This window comes from Caretta caretta, chromosome 15 (genome assembly GCF_965140235.1).
Source record: "Caretta caretta isolate rCarCar2 chromosome 15, rCarCar1.hap1, whole genome shotgun sequence".
Lineage (NCBI taxonomy): Eukaryota > Metazoa > Chordata > Testudines > Cheloniidae > Caretta > Caretta caretta.
The window spans coordinates 31,143,602-31,164,678 of record NC_134220.1 but is presented as its reverse complement, the minus strand read 5'-3'; the positions used below and the strand labels follow the sequence as shown (position 1 = coordinate 31,164,678).

The 21,077-nt window shown below is 46.6% G+C and overlaps 1 protein-coding gene across 4 annotated transcripts in view; it reads right to left on the bottom strand.

Annotated features, from left to right (window-relative positions):
* Positions 1-378: 378 nt before the first annotated feature.
* MYO18B (myosin XVIIIB) overlaps positions 379-21,077 on the bottom strand; it is a 201,723-nt gene continuing 181,024 nt past the window's right edge. For 3 of the 4 annotated variants that reach the window (XM_075120125.1, XM_075120124.1, XM_075120122.1), the window contains exon 42: positions 379-3,453. In XM_075120125.1, coding sequence (XP_074976226.1) covers positions 2,202-3,453 — 1,252 coding nt within the window. In that variant the 3' untranslated portion in view covers positions 379-2,201. The remainder of the gene's footprint in view (positions 3,454-21,077) is intronic. The other variant, XM_075120123.1, reaches the window with a different exon arrangement.

Sequence of the window (21,077 nt, the reverse complement as noted above, 5' to 3'; positions counted from 1 at the left end):
TTGAAAAAGTGTCTTAGACATTGGCAGTGAAAGACATTTTCTGAAGAGCTTCACAGTTTTGCTACAAACACCTAGTAAAATAAACCCTGGAAGTTTTGCCCTTTCCTGGGAAGCTAGAATTTTGAGTGGGATCATTAAAATGCACAGATTCAATGACAGAGCAAAAATCTATTTGAAGTAAAAGTTGCCAGAAACTTTGTTTATTAAGACTTAAGTGCAGATGACACTAAGGACCCCTGTATACACTGAGAAATGTCCCCTAAAGCTCCCCGCGGCAGCGGGCTGCACTTACGTATTGGTGAACTTTTCAATACATGCATTTTGTTTTCAGCTGCCTGTTCTCAGTGCAAGGAAAGGAAAGAAGAGAAGAGACTTAAGTCAAAGAAGCAAATATTTTATTTTGTATAAAGCAAGCAGAGGTCAGAACACAGCTTCCCATTGTAGTGCACATCAAATCTCTGTCTCTCATGTCATTGTGCTTTTGGTCAGGAAGAATAGCATGCTGCAGACAAGAAGGAGCCAATGAAAGCCACCTACGTATCTGTCTTCTAATAACCACGAAATTATGACTGCTTCAAACAAGGTCTCAACTTCTGGGAACTAAAAAATGAAAAAGATGTATGAAGAGACATGTTCAGTGACATGGTTCATACCGTGGATTCAGGACAGAACAATGCAGCTGCTGATGCCACAGTCCGTTCAGAGAGGACGACTCCCGTGTGGGCTTGGCCATACTGAGAGCCACTCCCTGGTTATTCTGTAGAGTTTCCTAATGCGAACAATCATCTGTCCTTTCTTTGCTAGCTGACAGCATCGAGGGCTCATTCATTTAAGTTACGTTTCTCCTTTTGGGCACTCCTACTCTCATTTCCGAGCAAAGGGCATGCTTTTTCGGCTGGTTGATGTTACTGGGCTTCATAGTTTATAGATGCCACTTGCTTTATTAAAATGAAGTCTGGGGGAAAGTGGGACATCTTATTATGCAAATGCAGCTTCCCATAAAGAAATATTTTATTAAGACCTCCTCCGCTCCTGTGTTGAACAGATTTGGTCACAGCTTGACATCCAATAAGTTTGTCTAAAGGCTGCATTTTTACAAAACATTTTTCTAATCTATTTTAAACACAGTTCCGGTTATGATGCATTCATTAGAGAGTCTGCTTTCAAACCTGGAAGCATCAAAGGCAGTAAGAGAATTGCATCCAACTGGTTGTCAGAATCAAACACTGAATACAGGAGGTAAGAGTGACTAGAAGCAAAACCTACATTCTCTGGAGGGGTGTGTTTCGGGGCTCAGGCTCGTCAATGTTTTAGATTAATAAAACAAGTAAAATGGTAGAGGTGCAGTCTCAGAAACGTTCCAGAGACACTCGATGTAATAAAATGTGAGAAGAGCTAGGTGATGATATTACAGTGAATAGGTAAGGGCGAGGGGCTAGGGGAGGCTCAAAGCAGTCTGTTCAGAAGAGATTCCCTTGCTCTCCCATCACTGACAGCAGTGCAAAGGGGGTGTAAAATGCAGCTAGCTCCAAATGGTGGTGCTTCATGCCCACTGTGCACTGGTGTCAATGGGGAATTGGGCTCCCTGCAGGACACTTCCTCCTCTAGCCGGGTGCAAAGCAAAGACCAGGTTCTTAAACTGCTCACTTGGGACCAGATCCTGCTTGGTCCGTAGGCAGTGCAAGGGTCAGAAAAGGGCAAGGAGCCTCCCTTTATCCCTTGTACAGCCTGTGTCAGGGCCAAGCACAACGGCACTCCGTGTGCGCAGGGCAGCTGCATGGCCTGCTCTCTCAACACCTCGCAAATGGGGTTGCTGGGGGGAGCCTTGGTCCCTCCCTTCTGCACACTGGCCCCTGGAGCAGGAGCAGCACATGGGAGAGGGGAGGCGTATGCTGTCTTGGGGCTAGTTCTGCTCTGGCCAGAATGTAGCCCTAATTTGGTATGGAGGGACCACCAAGGGATGATTATTCATTATGTTAACATTATTTATCAATAAAGCCAAGTAAAAAGGTAGATTCTGGTCAGAGTTTTGCTTATTAGCCAGGACTAGGCTATTCCAGACTAGAAGCCTCTGGAGAGAAGAATTTGCAGTGAAAATACTGGCAGAGCCTCTAGCTCAGGGGCACAAATAGCAAACCTGTAACAGCTGGCCTCAGTTAACCGTACAGACGGGTCGTGGTTAGAATATCAGCAAGTTTACCTTAATCTTTTCCTAGATATTTCATCATAATGCTATTTACGTCATCCTCTTTCCCTTCTGCCTCCCATCGCCTTTCATCTTTAGCACCTTCAGTAATTAGTTTTCCGACGCATCCTTCACCTTCTGGTCTTTGAATCTTTGGTCGGCTCTTGACGCTGTCAGCACTTTTAAAAGAAATGATGGAGCCAGAGGATGAAGATGAGTCAGAGAGGTTTCCAGCATCCTCTTTGGCCTTTGAAATGGTCTTTATTTCAGACAAAACAGTGCTGCCTGCCATAGCCTGGTCTTCAAAATGAACGCTTACTGGCCTCTGGCCTTCTCTCCTGTCCTTGTCAGGTCTGGACAAACTGCTTGTTGACTGGGATTTTCGAATTGCTGGAAGGAAGTCATCAAAATCAACATTTGTTCTCCTTTCATAGTTGAGAATTGGTATTTTCCAAGTGAACGGGTCGTTTTCCTTTCCTTCAGCCATAACATCACGGAACTGCTTATTCTGAAATACCAGAGACTCTTTCCCCAGATCTGCATTGGCTGTGTCCTCTAATGATGGCTCAAGGTAACTTCTCCATGGCTTGAGTCTCGATATATTGAACGCATCTGCTCCCACAGCTGGTGAACTCAGTGTTAAGCTGGAATTATCAATATTGTGTAGGAGTGAGTCACAAGAGCCAAACTTTGATATTCTTTTGAGAGCTGGGGAGCGCGCTGGCTCTGTGTTCTCAGATGATATGCATTTTAAACTGGATGAACGCACGAGGCTAGCTCCTGCAGGCACTCCTGTACTTTCTGTACGTTCATTGACTCCAAACTTTATTGGGAATTCATCATCCTCTTTGAAAGTCCTGCATCTTCTCAGGGAGGAGGCACCAGTTGTTTGGTAGATTGGCAGGGGAGAGGTATCCTCTAATCCTAATGTTCCCTGCTCTTTCTCTGTTGCCCTTTTCCTCCTCAGCTCTTCTACATATTCAGAAAGTGCAGATGAAGAGCTTGGAAACTTCTCTTCTGCTGTAGGAGTTGACCTCCTTCTCATCACAGATGGAGATATAGCTCCTAATTTATCCATAGCTTTTTTCTGACTGTCAGTCTCCTCCTCATCCACAATTCTTCCTAATTCCCATCTTTGAGTGCCAACTACATGACTCACATCCTTGACAAAATCTGTCTCACCCATAGTTCTTCCGTATTCCCCTTTCCGAGCACTCAGTGCAGAAGCTGGTCGGTTCGTTTCTTGATCTTTGATTTCTTTGTTCATCCTAAGCAACAACGGAAAGAGATACATTTTAGTTTAAGTTACATGACTGGATGTAGCCGCAACGTCAGTCAGAAAGGCCATGTCCTGGTATCCAGAAACCTGTTCTTACCTTCTCGTCTCAACTGAACCATTGACTCTACGTAGGAATTGCTTATTGCAAGTAAATGAACTCTAGCTGTTTCATTAAATGACACTTTTGAGCATAACTGAACTCAACATAAATGTCTCTGAGTAAACTAGAGAAGCTAAAATGATTGACTCAAGGTAGATCACATCACAGACAGTGTACTTCATCAATCTGACATACCAAGACATGCCTCAAAATGGGTTGCTTTCTCAATAGATTTTAGCAATACATGGGATTTATTTGATTTCTGTCACTACCCAAAGATGATACACTGACTCTTCATGAAGCTGAATTATAGCGCACTATCCCAATGTTACTGCATGGTATGTTTCTCCAGTGCTTCCTTTGCTAGGAGGAACTAATTATGATCTCTAAGAGCAAAATAAATGCCTGGCTATGGGCTGGATATGAACAGCACACACAACGGGACAAACTCCTTCCATTCGGGGGTATTTCAGGATTTGCCTTGATGAAAACAGCTTTTTAGAATGGAACATAAGCCAAAATCAAAAACCTGCTCCCAGGAAACAGGAACCTAGCTGTGATGTAAAATTAGACTCCAATGAAAGAGCAAAGCAAGTGGAGCTAGTTAACCTTTGCTTTATCGAACGTCATCTATTGCCCTTTTAAAACCAGTGCAATTTGGGGAGAATCCATTCACCAGCAAATGGAAGACTTGAGCAGCGCTGGCAGAAGGTGCCGCAGAGACCTGAGGGCAGGGATGGAGGGGGTATGGGAATTCCTTCTGCAAACAACCACAAATGCTGATTTTTAATTAAAGGAGTGATGCAGGCTCTGCTAATTAATCCCTGTCAACTGATAGCTATCGTTGTCGTAGCTATTATTAATGGGATGATGCTCTTAAAGCTTGTAGCTTTCCCTAGAAAAGGAATACAGTGTGTCTTTAGAATTCCCTACCATTCCCTTAACAAGGGCATGTTCTTCTGTAAACAGTATCAGCAAGTATTTGAATGGAACATTATTGTTGTTGACTCACTGGAGCTTTTTTTTAAGGGCAGACACATTGAGCAGGAGGAAATGCAAGAATAAGGTGCCATGCCTCATTGGGAAAGGCTATTGGCAAAGTATCAGTTCCCACTGTCAGTGGAGAGTCTCCGTGCCTTCACTAGGGATGGCAGATGCCGGCTTCTCTGAAAGGAGCGGCTCAAAAAACCAAGGCTTGACACTGACAGCCTGGCTAGCTGTGAACCAGCATTTCTGGTTAGGAGCCTATGGAAGGTGATGGCGAGAGAACTCCCTGACAGGCCAGTCGCCATGACACATCTCTTTGACTCTGCGCCATTTGGGTACAGCCCTGAGTCCGAGACACCACTAGGGCGATCTCCCCTCAGTGATGAAGGAAGACCAAGTTCCTATGCAGATATTGTGTCTGCTCTTTCCTGGCTGAGTGTTCTGAGATGGCGGTACAAGGAGGGAGCTCTTACTATAATGTGGTGCTCTGCAGAGACGCACCTTGTCTCCATGCCGGTTTGATGGATGTCTGGGGCTGTTGGGAGGGTGGATGAGGAGGCTGATGAGGTGCGCAGATGAGTGAACTGCCGGCAGCTCAATCCAGATAAGAATGAGATGAGGCTGGTAGGCTGGGGGAAGTTATTGGGTGACGGAGAAAGTATTTGTGCCCTATCTTTACCTGAGGGTTTGTGCCAACCCCTTGAGACTGTGTTCCCAATCTGGACAATGTTACAACACCACAGACCAGGAAAGTTTTATCCCATTTGTGCCTGGTGAGGTTATGAACCTTCCTTTTGGCTGTGGGATCTCATGGACGTGTAGGCTGTGAGGTGTGGCCTAGCCACCATTTCAAATTAGTTGTGATTTAAGAAAAGTCCTTTTTGAGCTGGTGGGTCTTTGCCTTTGCAGAACAGGCTGCAGCATAACTCCAGAAGTGCCCATGATGCAAAACAACTACAGAAAGGCAATCAGTTTAAGAAGCACCCCACCACCACCACACACACTCCTTCCTCTCCTGTCTGCTGCAGAGAGACTGCGAAAATTGATTACAATAATTGTTAGCCTTTGTGCCACAAAGTTCCACGTGAAATTCTTCAAAAAAGATCGCACACATTCATCTGAAGGCCTGAAAACACATTCCCCCCCCCCCATTTAATTTTAACAATATCTGAATGGGGGAGTTCGCTTTGTTTCTTGTGTGCAGCATGACTGAGATTTTGAGGAGTTATCGTATGTTTCTTCACGGTATATAATGGTGGATCAATAATATCAAGTAACAATCTATAGGGTGCTCTCCCTCAGATTCTTGCCTGTGAAACTATGAATGGAGTTTGTCAAAATGTATTTGATTGTAAAGAATTTTTTCCAGCGTTTTGAAGCTGGAGATACTGCTGTAAAGGAAGCCTAGAATTTTCTAACACAAAACTATATTTTGTACTGCATCACTGCAGTCAGACATCATCACTTAGGACCTATAATTTTCTATCATGAAAAAACGTCTTGCTTTTGAATTTGTCTAACAACAAAAAGAAGAAAATGTGTGGATAGTCGATTAGACCAGAGGAACCTAAATATAAATAAATACCCGTGTGTGATGGAAGGGCTGATGTTTTCAAAACCACTAGTGGAGTTTTACCTTGACAATAATAAACCATCCTGACTAGGGAAGCGTTCTAGTTGCTATGGTAACATTATGGTAGTGAATAATTGCAGAGACAATGCCGGGCAACTTGAGACGTGGCTCTACTGACCATAAAGTAATTTAAATTTTGAGACATGTTGATAACAAACTGGCATCCAAAAGCAACTGAAGAAGTCACAGGATAACGGCGCATTTGAGCTACTTTCCTTATTGCGTGACATCAATACACAAAATCAAATGGTGTGGGACGGCTGAGCCTCTGTACAACATCTGCTGCTCCGTGCAGTTGTGGGCTTCTGATTTCCCAAAGCCAGCAACGTAAGACAAGGTGCACCAAGGTTCTGCAGCAGCAGGAGGCCTGAGCAAACTGAGAAGGGAGGGGAGAGGCTCCTAAAATGGGAGCACCTGTCCAAATGCATTGGCCTCCCCACCCCTCTGATCGGTTCATGAGCATCTCGTGGTCTCACTCCACCAGCCCTTTGGGTCAATGGATAGTCTCCTATTGATGTCGGTGAGCCTTGGATTAGGCCCTAAGAACTCTCCTGACACCTGGGGCTAGCAAGTGATGGAGAGGGCTAGCCATGAGTCAGATAGAAACACAGCTCTGCTTTCACCCAGAATGGTCCCAAGCTGCTGGACTTTCCCGCACGAGACAAATTGAGCCATAAAAACTTCAATTTTACTAGCATACAATAAAATTCTGGGGAACATGTGACAAGACTAAACTAATATGCTGAGCATACTATTGCTGTAGCCCTGGCTTTCATGCAATTTTCACTTAAAGCCAATTCATGGAAGGTCCCAAACCATTCACGTCATCTCTTGGAATCATAAATTGTATCCTACAGAAAAGCTGGTGTAATCCTTCCAAGAGGATTTACATGGGAATTGCCCCTGTCCATTTCTATGATTCCAAGCAAAGTTGTAAATTGCAGCACCACTGGATTTCATCATTTAAACAGCCAGCTTTTCAGACAGCAGCTTCAATTTTCCTTCTGGTTTTCAAGGCTTAGATAAAACTGCACTACAGAGGCAAGAACCTCTAACAGCCTGTGAACATGAAAGTGTTAGAATCTGATATTCACTGCACTGTTCAACGTAGCAGACTCATTATCTTACAAAAGTGTTTGGAGTCTGAAACTTAATGAACCGCTCACTTGTTTATTGTTTTTTCCTATCTGTGATATTATAAATTCAACCAACAGGAGCCATGCTGCTTTTAGACCTTGTCCAAAGAGCAGTTGTGAGAATTCTTATTTGGTTCATGTGCAACATCAGCTGCTGCTTTCCCTTTGTTTAAGGAGAAGAAATGAAATCACACCTAAGGCCCTACTTCACTTGCAATATTGTGGAAATTGTGGATTCCGCAATATTAGGCTTTCACCGCAATTTTGTCAGCAGTAATCCCGTCGTGTGTGGGGCTGAAAGTGGGAACCCCAGCCACCCTAGGGCTGAGAGCCCTTGGCCTTCGCTCTCAGCCTCAGGCAGCCGGCAGAGGAAAACCATGGAAAAGTAATAATAGACTCCACTACGGCAAATAAAAAGGTCCGTTGTTACTTGTCTGTGATTTTCCATGGCTTGTCCGCCCCTCAGCCGCAATATTTTGACAATCATCCTGCAATGCAAGTAGGGCCGGAAAGCAGAGACTCCGGCTGTTACTGTCTCCCAACCAGGGTCACAGGGTTTAAAGCTAGAAGGAACTGCCAGATCATCTAGTCTAGCCTCCTGCGCATCACCAGCCACCACCACCACCCAGCAATCACGTACTAAGCCTAGGAACCAAAATTAGCCCAAAGTATTACAGCCCAGATTAGATTTTTATGTGCCACAGGCAGAAAATAGGAGGGACTGAGATGCACTAGTGCTTGAGGCCTCTCTAATGGCAGGGAAATGATTAAGTGAGATAGACCCAGAGAATCCTGGCAAGGGACTTGCATCCACATGCTGCAGAGGAAAGCAAAACAAAACAAAACAAAACAAAAACAAAAAAACAAAAATGCAAAATAAACCCCAGGGTCACTGCCAGCTGACCTGGGACAAAATTTCTTTGTGACCCCACATGTGGCAAGCCAGCCAGCCAACCACCCAAGAGAGAGAATGCTCCGTGCCACCTCAGAGGCCTGGTCTGCCCAGCCCAATATCCCATCACCAGCTGTGGCTATCCCTGATGCTTGGGCGGGGGGGTGGGGGGGGTGTCACTTCCTGACCCCTGCAGGTGGCCAGCTGAAACTCTGAAGCATGAGATTTTAGGACCATAAAACAGAACCTGGAAGTGAGCCCCAGGGCTGCTGAGTCCTGCCCCTTATCACAAGAAATCCCATCATATCATCACACTAACAAAATAGTTCCAAATCCTACTCATCTGCGAAAAGCCCTGTTGCTCTCTGTAGGCATCCCACAGAGCACAGCCAATAGCGAACCTGATCTGAGCATTCGCTGCTACACTAGCCTGAGCTGCCAATCACAGAGAATATAAACATTTCTGCTCGGGGGGTTGTGTCATCGGAGGGTAAGGTAAAACCTACCAACATTCAGTGATCATCATGACTTTATGCCATCCAGGGGGTGATGGGATGCGTTAAGAGATCTGAGGCTAAATCAGTCACCGTTGTACATCTTAATAAGGGTTGTGAGTGAGAGCAGCGCAGAGACTGTGTAAATGGGATTCAGGGGGTGAAGGGACAGAGAGCGAATTCTGAGTCCCGCCTCTCAAAACGACTTGACTTCTCTGTGCTGCGATCTTTGTGATCACCAGTGCTGTAGTCTAAGCTCTGGGTAAGCCCAAACTGCCTGAAAACAGCAGCGTCAGCACTTTGCACTAATGAGCAAGAGTGAAATCCACCGCTGCAGCCAGTGCCTTAAGCAGTGCCCAGGCCTCAGGCCTGACCTGTCCTGCTAGAGAGAATTTCATTCCGGACTAGGAACAGCGGCAGCCGGAATGCCTGTGACCTGTGGAAAGTATTCGAAAACAAGCCCCAAGCCATAGGTCAGATGCTGACTGCTGGCTGTAACAGAATGGCAGAGGGGAAGGCTAGCTTAGTTGCCTGAGTCTGGGCACAAGCAACAACGTAGTCAGAACAGCCATGTGAGTAAGACGGGCAGAATTTCATGACTCCAGCTTTATTAACAGCATTTCCACTCCTCCCAGAGCACAACAGGGCCCTGTTTCCTGTCTCTTCCCTGCTCCTTACCATGGGGTGGACATGCTCAGCTTCTTCCCATACCTCCAAAGCACTCTCAGAAAGAATTCTGGATTTCACACACGCTAAAATGAAGGGAAATCATTCTTCGAGCACAGACAGGAACATGCCTCCCAAATTAACTGCTCTGTGTGGAAGAGGAGTGGTCTGTCTGCATTTCAGTGTCTGTTAGGTGATTGCACATGGAGCAAACCTATGCACTCTGCTTCTGTACTGTAATCTGGGGGCAGCAACAGTCACCCTGTGTTTTGTCCTGCAGAATTTTATAACAACATGTGCCCTCAGACAACAGAAGTGAAGTAATTCCATGCAAACACCTCCAAAGAAAACCCAGCTGCAAATACATGCAATGGGCTTTGGGAGGGTGTGACAGGCTATACTTTTATGTTCACCCTTTTTACAGGACTATGAGAAACTTTGTACAAAGTGTGCCTTGTGATGTATCATTTGAAAACTCATAATCTGCTGAACATTATTGTCCTGGTAAAATAAGTGTATCGACATTGTATGTAAGTTATAAGATTCTACTGTATAACATTGCTGTAACATGCTCCAAGTTTAGAGGCACAAACCAGTTCCTCAGAAACAAAAGATGAACCAACACCCAACCCAGGTGTCAACAAAGCCAAGTGGACTATCACCTAGTTAAGTGGCCATTCTTTGAAAGGAAGAAGGGTATAAGCAAGAAATTTAAATATTGGCAAAGAAACAGGTGGGGGTCCCATCCCACAGATCTCCTGTCACCTGAAGTCCAGCTGGAGATAATCCTCAAAGAGGAGGAAACGATATAAGAATAGAGAACACACAACAAAAATTACCTCTCTCTCCTCCCTTTCTCTCTGCTCATGCCATCAACAGCACCTGAAAGAACACTGAACTGTCTGACGGGTCCTGGTTTGGAGGCTTCCAGCCAGTAAAAGACTGCAAAGAGCAAAGAAAAACCTTTGCTTTGAATTCATTTGGCTTGCTAAATTAGGTATTAGTTTACATTTTATCTTTTACCCAGTTCTGACTTTTATGCCTCATTACTTGTAATCACTTAAAATCTCTTTTGTAGTTAATAAACTTGTTTTATTGTTTATCTAAACCAGTGTGTTTGGACTGACGTGTTTGGGAACCTCCACTTGAGATAATAGGGTTTGTGCATGGCATTTTCCATTGATGAAATGACGGACTTTCTATGAGCTTGTATTATCCAGAAAGAGAGTGCTGGGCAGTACAAGACACACATTTCTGGGGGAAAGTCTAGGACTGGGAATTTGCTTGTGTCATGTAATTATGACTGACTGGTCAGAGCTTTCATGTAATTCAGATGGAATAATTTACATGCTAGAGGCTGTGTGTGAGCAGGACCAGGAGTGGTGGCTCTCACAATGTAAAAGGCACCTCAGGTTGGAGAACTGAGGAAGCACAGCTGTCCATCTGTCCAGAGTGCACCCTGGGTAATGCCACAGTGTGGGGAAAGGAGAAACCAGAGACACTGTAAGGAAACAGCTTAGACCAGGACGAATCCAGCAAGGGAGCAAGCACATGTAGCATCTCCTGCTCAGAGATCTGTCCTTGGGGAGATTCGCACTGAGGATGTAGCTGGTTTAAGGATCAGTGGGAAGAGAGAATGAGCCAGACCTTGTACAGACTGGATTAACAAAATCATGCCTTGCACTTCAGTCTATCCAGCAGGTACACTCTTCTCAAGGAGGGCTCAACATTTATCATGCTGCACTTACTAGGAAACAAACATCGGCTCTTTATTCTGCAAACCCTTGAGTCGGTCCATTGTGACATTTTTGACAAGTCACGCTGTACGTGGAAATCAGTTTAAGCTGCAAGTGAGTTTCTAAAGTAAGGAAACAGCAAGGACTATATTGAGAAAACACTTGTCATGTCTTCTCTGCACACAGTGACGACCTGTGTGGATTTTCTACCCAGACAGTCTTTTCCGATGGGGAATGAGCAGGTTGCTTAAGGTCTGCAAGCTTCTCGGCAAGTCACTGTAGCAGTGCTCCTCACAACGTGGCATGTTCCCTGGGCTTTGTCCTCTCCTCATAACAGCACTCTTGACATATGGCTCTACTTTTTCTCCCCCACTTACTGGGCATCTAAAAATAGCCAAGTGACCAGATTCTGGCAGCTTGAAAAGTAAAAGCAAACACCACACACCCATCCTGCTAGGATGCAGTGCCCATCACTCCCAGCTCCCCGCACAGAACTTGGTGGAAATTACATTCTTTGTTTAAATCCATCGGCTTGTGCCACTTGCACAGTGCACCTTCCCCTGCTGTGACCGTCTGCCCTATTCATTCCTGCACACAGGCCCTACAGTGTGGTGTACAACTGGGCCTGCAGTCAGAAGACAACTGGAAGGGCACAGCCGTATCCCAGAGGCTGGGAGTCTTTTAAACTCAGGCTGTTTGGCCCATTAGTATGGCTACTGAGCTGTGCTTTAAAGGATGGCAACTCTGGTCCTTCCCAAGCTTGGTGGAGTCTAGGCCAGCTGTTGTAAAGGGCTTACCCTTCCACCCTGCCTGCTTTGGCCCTCTTGCTCAAGCTCCGTGTTTTATCCCGAATCAGAGTGGTTTGGAGTTTCCCCTTCTTCAGCCCACGCTAGCTCGCCACAGAGCGCTTTGGCCAGCAGGGAGCTGCAGTGCAGAGAAGCCTGCCGTCTGTTCTCAGGCCGGCTCGCTTTTCACTGGGAGCCTGAAAATGCCTCTTGCTATGGCTGGTAACGAGAAGACAGAATGACCTGCAAACTGCTCCCAACATGAGCGCTCAGAGAAGAACTGGGATTCCTGGACTGGATTGTGTGGGGTGAGCCCAAGGCTTGAATTGTGGAGGAGCAGAAAAGCAGGGGCTCCCACATGGAGCCTCCAAGCACAGCCGCTCTCGGCGACCTTTCACTTAAGAGAAACAGAGAGCTCCGCGGCTGCCTACTACCGCTGCCCCGGGCTGAGTCCTGGCTTTGGACAGTTGCCCCACAGGCCCCGTCAGCGAGTGGGTGAGGATGACACGGGGGGCGAGCCACAGCACTGGCATGTAGGTGCCTGCAGAGTGACAGCACCTGCTGATTGAAGAAAACACAGCCCCCGCTGGGGAGAATGAACCGTGCATCGCCCCTGGCCGCGAGTCACTGCTGAGGAACAGCACGGATGCGAATCCCCAGTACGGCTTTCATTCTTAGTGCTGCATTGAACCTCACACAAGAGCACTTAACAGGGAGGGGTGAGCCTAGGTCTGAAGCCAAATGTCCAAGGAACAATGTACTGAGCTCTGCTCTAGGTTTCAAATTAACCCCTTCAGGTGCAGCTCCACACACCTAGCTGCAGACACAGGTCCTTATAACAAGCGGCTTTAAACTAAACGGGATCCAGAGCCACCAATAGTCTCCCTTCCCTCTACTCCAGAAGCGGATCAAGGCCCCATTCATAAGACTCTGCCCTGAAGCCCACATATGTGAGAGAGTGACTGTCTGATGACTGAATGCATCTTCCCTGCCAGTGTCACTCCAAGGCCGGGAGCTGTTCTGCTGAGATCCTGAAAAAAATGACTGCATTAAAAGCACGTACTGTTCAAACCTTCATATTTATAGATGCACCATGGAATAATCAATGTGCTTCAAAACCCCATGCTGGCAACAGCAACATCTGAGCCTCTTTTCCTGATGAATAAACATAGCTTCTGCCAGACACGGAGGAACCATCCCACCTTGTGTATGGAAGAGCTAAGTGAGCTTTTAAAACGGCCTCTGTGAAATGGTCTGTGCGCTCCCGCTCTCTAGGTGCACCTGGCTCATTTATAATGATGCTCCTGCAGCAGCTCCTTCACACAAAGCCTTCTGGTTTGTAACCTCCTTGTGAGGAAGATCCTGATCAGTGAGAAGGGCTACAGTGATGGTCAGAGGAATGGAGAACCTGCCTCAAGAGAGCAGACTTAAGGAGTTTGGCTTGTTTAGTCTAACCAACCAGCCAAAGGCTGAGGGGAGATATGATTGCTCTCCACAGATACATCTGTAACCCTTCTGCCCGTCAGAGTTGGCAGCAACAAGGGCCGGGTTCAATATCTAGGGGTTCCATTCCAATAACACAATGCAAACCGGCTCGAGCCCCCACCCAGTGACCTGGGACAAATATATACCACCCCCGCTGGGCGCCTCCAAGAGGCAATACTTCCCCTCTCGCAAGCACATAGTCTGAGTGTAGCAAAAGCCTTTTAATAACAGAGAGAAACAATGTGGCATTATGTTGGGGAAACACCACCAACAGGATTCATAACACAACCCATGAGCAAAAAAAGAACCCACCCCAGGCAAATTGGGGCATGCCCTTTTCCCTTTGGTTCTTGAGTCCAGCAACCCCAAATCACCCAAAGTCCCAAAAGTCCAATGCCCCAAAAGTCTCTGTCCCTGGTCAGGGCAGCCCCAGAGTTCGAAAGTTTATCTGCGGAGCTTTACCTCCCAACCTGGGTGGAAATGGGACGGGGGTAAGAGGCACCTTACGTGATCTGAAGCTGACCGCCCCATAGCTCCATAGCGGCACTCCGCTCCGCCAGCCGCCCCACAAACTCCTTCGCTCAGCTGCACTCTGCTCCGCCAGCCGCCCCACAAACTCCTTCGCTCCGCTCCGCCAGCCGCCCCACGAACTCCTTCACTCAGCTGCGCTCTGCTCCGCCAGCCGCCCCACGAACTCCTTCGCTCAGCTCCACGGCCCACAAGCCGCTCCTGCCATCCACACACTGCTCCGTGTCGAACTGCTTCACCAGCCGTCCCGCAAACTGCTCCACAATATATCTTCAGGCTCCCCCACTACTTAACACAACACTCAGTGATTTCAGCTCTTAGGTGAATTCAGCTTGTAGTAGGGGAGCCCCAGTGCTGGTGCACTGTCAGCCCAAAGTGAGCTCAGCAGCCTATAACTAGACTTCTAATGAAATCAAAATTAGCTCTGATATTCCACAGTGGAGAGAGGAGGAAGTGCAATTAGCATGTAAGGCCCTCACCAAGGGGCCCATGCCACCAAGTATTAATACTTGTCCCCAGCCTCTCTCCATTCACACAGTTTTGGAACCCATGACCCTTGCCTAGCGAGTGCTACTTAGTTGATGGTGAATCCCTCCATCATAACAAAAGGCCACGTACAGTTCCAAGCACAGTTCCCATAATCAGGGTAATAACAATTTATTCTTCCTGCCCCAATAACAGAGACACTGGGGATCCCACAGCAGCCAAAGTGACCATTTGGGCAGCTATGGTCTCATTCTAGGCGGGGTGGGTGTGCCTATGCAAATGAGATCGGCCCCTGAAGTTCTTTTCCACAATTTGCCACACCTCACCACCAGATGTCAGGGTGGAGCTCATCCTGACACTGCTTACACATCAAAGGGATAACCACTAGGGAAGGAGAGGAGTTATTTAAGTTAAGGGCCAATGCTGGCACAAGAACAAATGGATATAAACTGGCCACCAACAATTTAGACTTGAAATTAGATGAAGGTTTCTAGCCATCAGAGGAGTGAAGTCCTGGGAAGTTCTTCTTCCAAGAAGAGAACAGGGGGCAAAAGACCCTCGACTGAAACGGATACGTTTTTGGAGGGGATGGTATGATGAGGTTGCCTCCAATGGCATATGGCCCAGCCATGACAGCTATTAGCAAATCTCTCCAACAGCTAGAGATGGGACACTAGATGGGGAGGGCTCTGAGTTTGGACAGAGAATTTTTCCCCAGATGTTTGGAGATGGGTGTCGCCCACATGCTCAGGCTCTAACCAACCATCATATTTGGGGTTGGGAAGGAATTTTCCATCAGGTCAGATTGGCAGAGACTTGTGGGGGGGGGAAAAGGGGGGCGCTTCACCTTCCTCTGCAGGGTGGGACATGAGTCCCTGTTGGTTTGACCTAGTGTAAATGGTGGATTCTCTGTAACTTGAAGTCTTTAAATCAAGCTTTGAGGATGTCAGTAACTCAGCCAGAGGTCAGGGGTCTGTTACAGGAGTGGCTGGATGAGGCTCTGCAGCCTGTGTTATACAGGAGGTCAGGCTAGATGATCAGGATGGTCCCTTGTGGCCTTAAAGTCTATGAGTGGGCAAATGGGACTGGGAAAAGAACGTTCTGCCTGGGAGCTCATATCCAAACTGTGTTCTATGTGTTTAAAAACAAAGCAACTCATTGCAAATAGTGGCTGGGCTCCCAGGCAGCCCGGCTCCCAGGCTAGGCCGGGGTAGGCAAACTACAGCCCGCAAGCCGTACCACGCGGCTCAGCCCCGCTCTGGCCAGGGCACAGGGTCGAGGCCGCACCACGCAGCTCCCGGAAGCAGCAGCATGGCCCCGCTCTGGCTCCCTTCTGCTCCAATGGGAGCTGCAGGGGCAGTGCCTAAGGATGGGGCAATGTGCAGAGCTGCCTGGCTGCACCTCCGCGTAGGAGCTGGAGAAGGGACATGCCACTGCTTCTGGGAGCCGCTTGAGGTAAGCACTGCTCAGAGCCTGTACTCCTGAGCCTCTCCCCACGCCCCAGCCCCCTGTCCCAGCCATGATCCCCCTCCCCAGAGCCTGCATCCCAGCCGGAATCTGCACCCCTTCCCACATCCCTGCCCCAGCCCTGATCCCCCTCCCGCCCTCCGAACCCCTCAGTCCCAGCCCAGAGCACCCTCCTACTCCCTAAACTCCTTATCCCCAGCCCCACCCCAGAGCCTGCACCCCTTCCCGCAGCCCAACCCAAATTTTGTGACCATTCATGGCCCGCCATACAATTTCTATTCCCCAATGTGGCCCTCGGGCCAAAAAGTTTGCCCACCTCTGGGCTAGGCCTATCTAGGCAGTGCCAAGTCAAGACAACGGAGGTGCACGAGGATCACCCTCACAATGCTCTGTACTGTGACCTCGGACTCGGATGTCATATTTTTGCTTACGAAACAATCATCAGTGTAGCAAGGCACCAAGAGCTACACAACTCCAAAGCAAAGACACCCAGACCAGTGACTCGTATTTCCATTTGTCACATAAAGTGCTGTGCCAGCTGGGAGCAGTGACGGGGCTACCCTGCATGGTACGTAAACCAAAGGAGCAAAAGCGCTATGAATTCGGAGAAGCATCCACTGCTTGGTGCGTAAGCATAGGGCCTGATTGGTTTTTACATTAAAATGCAAATAATGAATGTGGTTTAGCGCAACAGCAGCAAGGCCTTGTCCAGTAAGGAAACACTGCCCAAGTGTGTCACCTTTCCTCCCAGGGAACAGTCGTTATCACTCTCCTCGCAGGAAGCACCCAGCTCACACCCAGCAGCCACCTCCAGCCCAAGCTGTCTCTCCACCATGAATGCCAGGAGCTCAACCCCATGAGCCACCTCTCACCAATTGCACAGATTGTCCTGCTGTGATAGTTGGAAGGTTCGACAGGGTGCTCATATGGATTAAAGAAAGCCTCATTAACATTACTGCCCTTAAAACTCTGGCATTTCAGGCAAGAGTGCCTAATAATGGAACAGCTCACAAGTATGCCCCTATCTATGAGGAATACAGATGGTGCTGCAGACATGGGGAAATGCAAACTATGGCATCAGATATGCCCTAGTGCATTTTTAATGACTTGGATAATGGAGTGGAGAGCATGTTTATAAAATTTGCAGAGGACACCAAGTTGGGAAGGGTTGCAAGCACTTTGGAGGAATTCAAACAACCCTGACCAATTGGAGAATTGATTGGAATTCAACAAGATGAAATTCAATAAAGACAAATGCAAAGTAGTGCACTTAGGAAGGAAAAATCAAATACACAGCTACAAAATGGGGAATAAACTAGCTAGATGGCAGTATTGCTAAAAAGGACCTGGGGATAATGGTGGATCACAAATTAAATATGTGTCAGCAATGTGATGTAGATGTGAAAAAAAGCTCATATCATTCTGGGGTATGTTAACAGCAGCATCACATGTAAGACACAGGAGGTAATTGTCCCACTCAGCACTGGTGGGGCCTCAGCTGAAGTTCTGTGTCCAGTTCTGGGTTCCACACTTTAAGAAAGATTTGGACAAACGGTTGAGGGTCCAGAGGAGAGCAACAAAAATGGTGAAATGACCTATGAGGAACAGTTTAAAAAAACAGGGCATGTTCAGTCTTGGAAGATGAGACACAAGAGGGACCTGAGTACAGTCTTCAAATACATTGAGGGCTGTTATAAAGAGGACAGTGGTCAATTGTTCTCCATGTCCACTGAAGACAGGACAAGAAGTAATGGGCTTAATCGGCAGCAAGGGAGATTTAGATTAAATAGTAGGAAAAACTTTCTAGCTCTCTGGGTAGTTAAACTCTGGATCAGGCTACCAAGGGCGTGTGTGGGATCCCCGACACTGGAGGTTTTTAAGAACAGGATGGACAAACACCTGTCAGGGTTGGCCTAGGTATACTTGGTCCTGCCTCAGTGCTGGACTTGATGACCTCTCAAGGGCCCTTCCAGCTCAAGGTGTTAGACAAGGACAAGGACAAAGGTGTTAGATTAGAAGAGATTGACTCTCTGGAGTGTAATGAGCATGGGCACTACAGGAATTCAGCTGTTTTAATAGTTTTGCACTAAGTCTGGAAAAAAAAAAGAGCCAATACCCTTAAAGAATTAGCAGCCTACATGCGCGGCAGTCAGTCAGTTCCTCCACTGATTTAATCTAAACAGATTTTCAATTAGAAAGTGTGCGCCATTGGGGGGCATGATGGAAGTGTGGGAGGAGAGACTTCTGTAAACCTGGTCAGCATCAGGCTTGCTGCTCTGCATGCTGCAGGCATCTTTATTTTGAGCATAGTGGCAGAATCAGCCTGTATTTTCCTACCCAGTCCTGCATTATGACAAGTCTTCTCTAGGATGTTGGTTTCAATTGCCAGAAATTTTATCAAATTATAATGACATAAGTTAAAACTTTTGATCTGTCCATGTGCTGAATATCCCCGCAGGTCTACTACAACCATCTGCTGCACCTCTGAATTTATCTGTAAACAAACTGTCCAGAGTTGGAATGCAACCAAGACAGATTACCACCACCTACTATACCTTGATCCTTTAGCATAGCTACTGTAAAGGAATCTAATGGCCTCTTTCATACGGTGACAGTGCTTAATATTATGTCGCGCAATGTAGCTATGTTTGTATCTGATATTAGTACGTTGCACTGCATTTTATCCAGAGAAAAGCAGAGGGGAAGCTGATATGCCTTTAGCAAGCAGTTACAAAGTGCTGCATGCCAAAGAGGTCTTTTCCTCTTGAATGAAATATCCCTCAGTTCTTGCCGTCGTCCAACACTGAGAAGTTCTGTGCTATGCTGACGTTTCTCCTGCTCTGAAGCGGTTCGCTGTATTATCTGCTATCTTGATATGATGTAGTGACTATTAAAAGAGGCTTCAACCCTGACTCTCTAGCCACACACAGAGACTGAAAGTAAATTTCATTTGCAATTAATTACATTCTGAGAAAGCACTTTGCATAGCAGAGGCTAATTTCTCCTTTGTAACAAGTTTCTGATTGCTGGGTTGATATACTGTCTCTGGGATCATTCCCACTGATAGTGATGTCATATCCTCTTTATTTTCCTGCCTGGGCCAAAGAACAGCCAGTTTGAAATTCTGTCTAGCCTGACACTATAGACCTAGTGACCCTACTCTGAAAATGCAGAGTCAGGTAGCGGCTCTGGGCTCAATTCATTTCTCAGCCTTCCTAGGCTTATCTTCAAAATCCATGGAAAGGGAAATCTCCTCTCCACACACCATGCTGCCTTCCCAAAAACCCACTTTCAGACTGAAAACTTTGCAGCAAGGAGTGTCATTTTCAGAAGTCCGCAGCACGGACCTAGCTGCACTGAAATCAAAGTGAAACCTCCCTCTGATGGCAACGGGAGCAGAGCTAGGCCAATGGGATGTACATCCCTGGATGTCTGTGTGTGTGCCTGATTCACCTCACAAGAGACAAAGCAAGGATCACGTAGGCCAGTTCAGATGAGTTTGGAAATGTGCCAGAAAAGAGAGGGGATGAGCACTGAGACCCTCATGTTAATGAGATGAGTATCTCATGAAGATAGACAATTCAGCACAGTTCTAAATATATTTCACTCAAAGGGTCCATATGCTGTGTATTCTGGGAGTTCGTTTAATAAAGAGTTGTGCAATGATCTTCTGCTCCTGTTTCTTGGCTTTGCTCCGCTACAGAATAAACATGATTGTGAATGCAGCGATGCCAAGGGCCTGCAATTAAACGCTTGCTTCCTTTGTACAGGGAGTGACACAAGTGGCTGGACAGATGGTCTAAGAGTGCACTAGACCCATGAGGGATTGGAATGATGGATTACCATGATGGTGAGCTTTCATGTCACAGCGGCTGCTTTAGAAGCATGCAAGCCAAGCATGGAAACTGTGTAAAACGTCTGTTGTAAAAGCACCCCTCTCTGCAGTAAATCCCACGTCTGTCTAAAATATAGGGTGACCCATGTGAAATTCACACTCATCAAGGGATGAGCTGAGATTTCACCCAAGATGCTCCTCACCACAGGCTATCTGATTACAGGGCAGTGCAGCCAAAGCTTGCCCGGCTGTTTGTGGGAGTTGCAAAGCCAGGACTGAAAATGGAAGAGGCGTGTGAATTGCTACCATCACTCTGACAAATCTCATCCCCACCGCCAAGCTTTTTAGAGAGTCAATACACTGGTCGCACTGTGCTGTCTCTCAGTACTGTCCCCAGGAATGCATGCCAATGCACAGCTGGGGCCTTTGGTATTTGAGAAATAAATATAGCAAAGGCATTTATTCTCATTGTGGCCAGACTATGAACAGCCATTGGGCATGTATCATTAAGGCCCAGAAGAGGAAGCAATAGGACGTTACCAAGTCTAATTTAGCCCATTAACCTGGGATCACTGCCACACCACATTTCAGCCTACAAACAGTATGAGATTTGCAGAAGCAATGAAAACAGTGTAATCCCATAATCTTTTTTTTATACAGTTACATAACATAAACGAGCCACCTTCTCTTAAGAGCCATGGAAGCCTGACAGATAGGCACACTAACTAATCAAAGACAGAAGACACACTGTTAAGCCAAACATGTTTTAAACTGAATAAAATAAACATTTTTTAAAAGCCTGAATCCCTATTTCAATGGTTCAAGTGTACACTCATATTTAACTGAGAAGAGTCATTCCTGCTGTTTTTAAACTTTCCATTCTAGCCATACATTTTTGGCCATGAAAAAAAGAAAAATCACCCCCCAAAAATGCTCGCCCAACCAAATCTAAGCAAGGAGTTAGAGTAGTGGCTCTCTACCTTTCCAGACTACTGTCCCACTTTCAGGAGTCTGATTTGTCTTGTGTACCCCCAAGTTTCACCTCACCTAAAAACTGCTTGCTTACAAAATCAGACAAAAAAATCCAAAAGTGTCACAGCACCCTGTTACTGAAAAATTGCTACGTTCTCATTTTTACCATATAATTATCAAATACATCAATTGGAATATAAATATTGTACTTACATTTCAGTGTATGGTCTATAGAGCAGTATAAACCAGTCATTGTCTGTATGAATGTTAGTTTGCACTGACTTCGCTAGTGTGGTTTATGTAACCTGTTGTCAAACTAGGCAAATATGTAGATGAGTTGGTGTACCCTGGGAAGACCTCTGCGTACCCCCAGGGGTACATGTACCTCTGGCTGAGAACCACTGAGTTAGA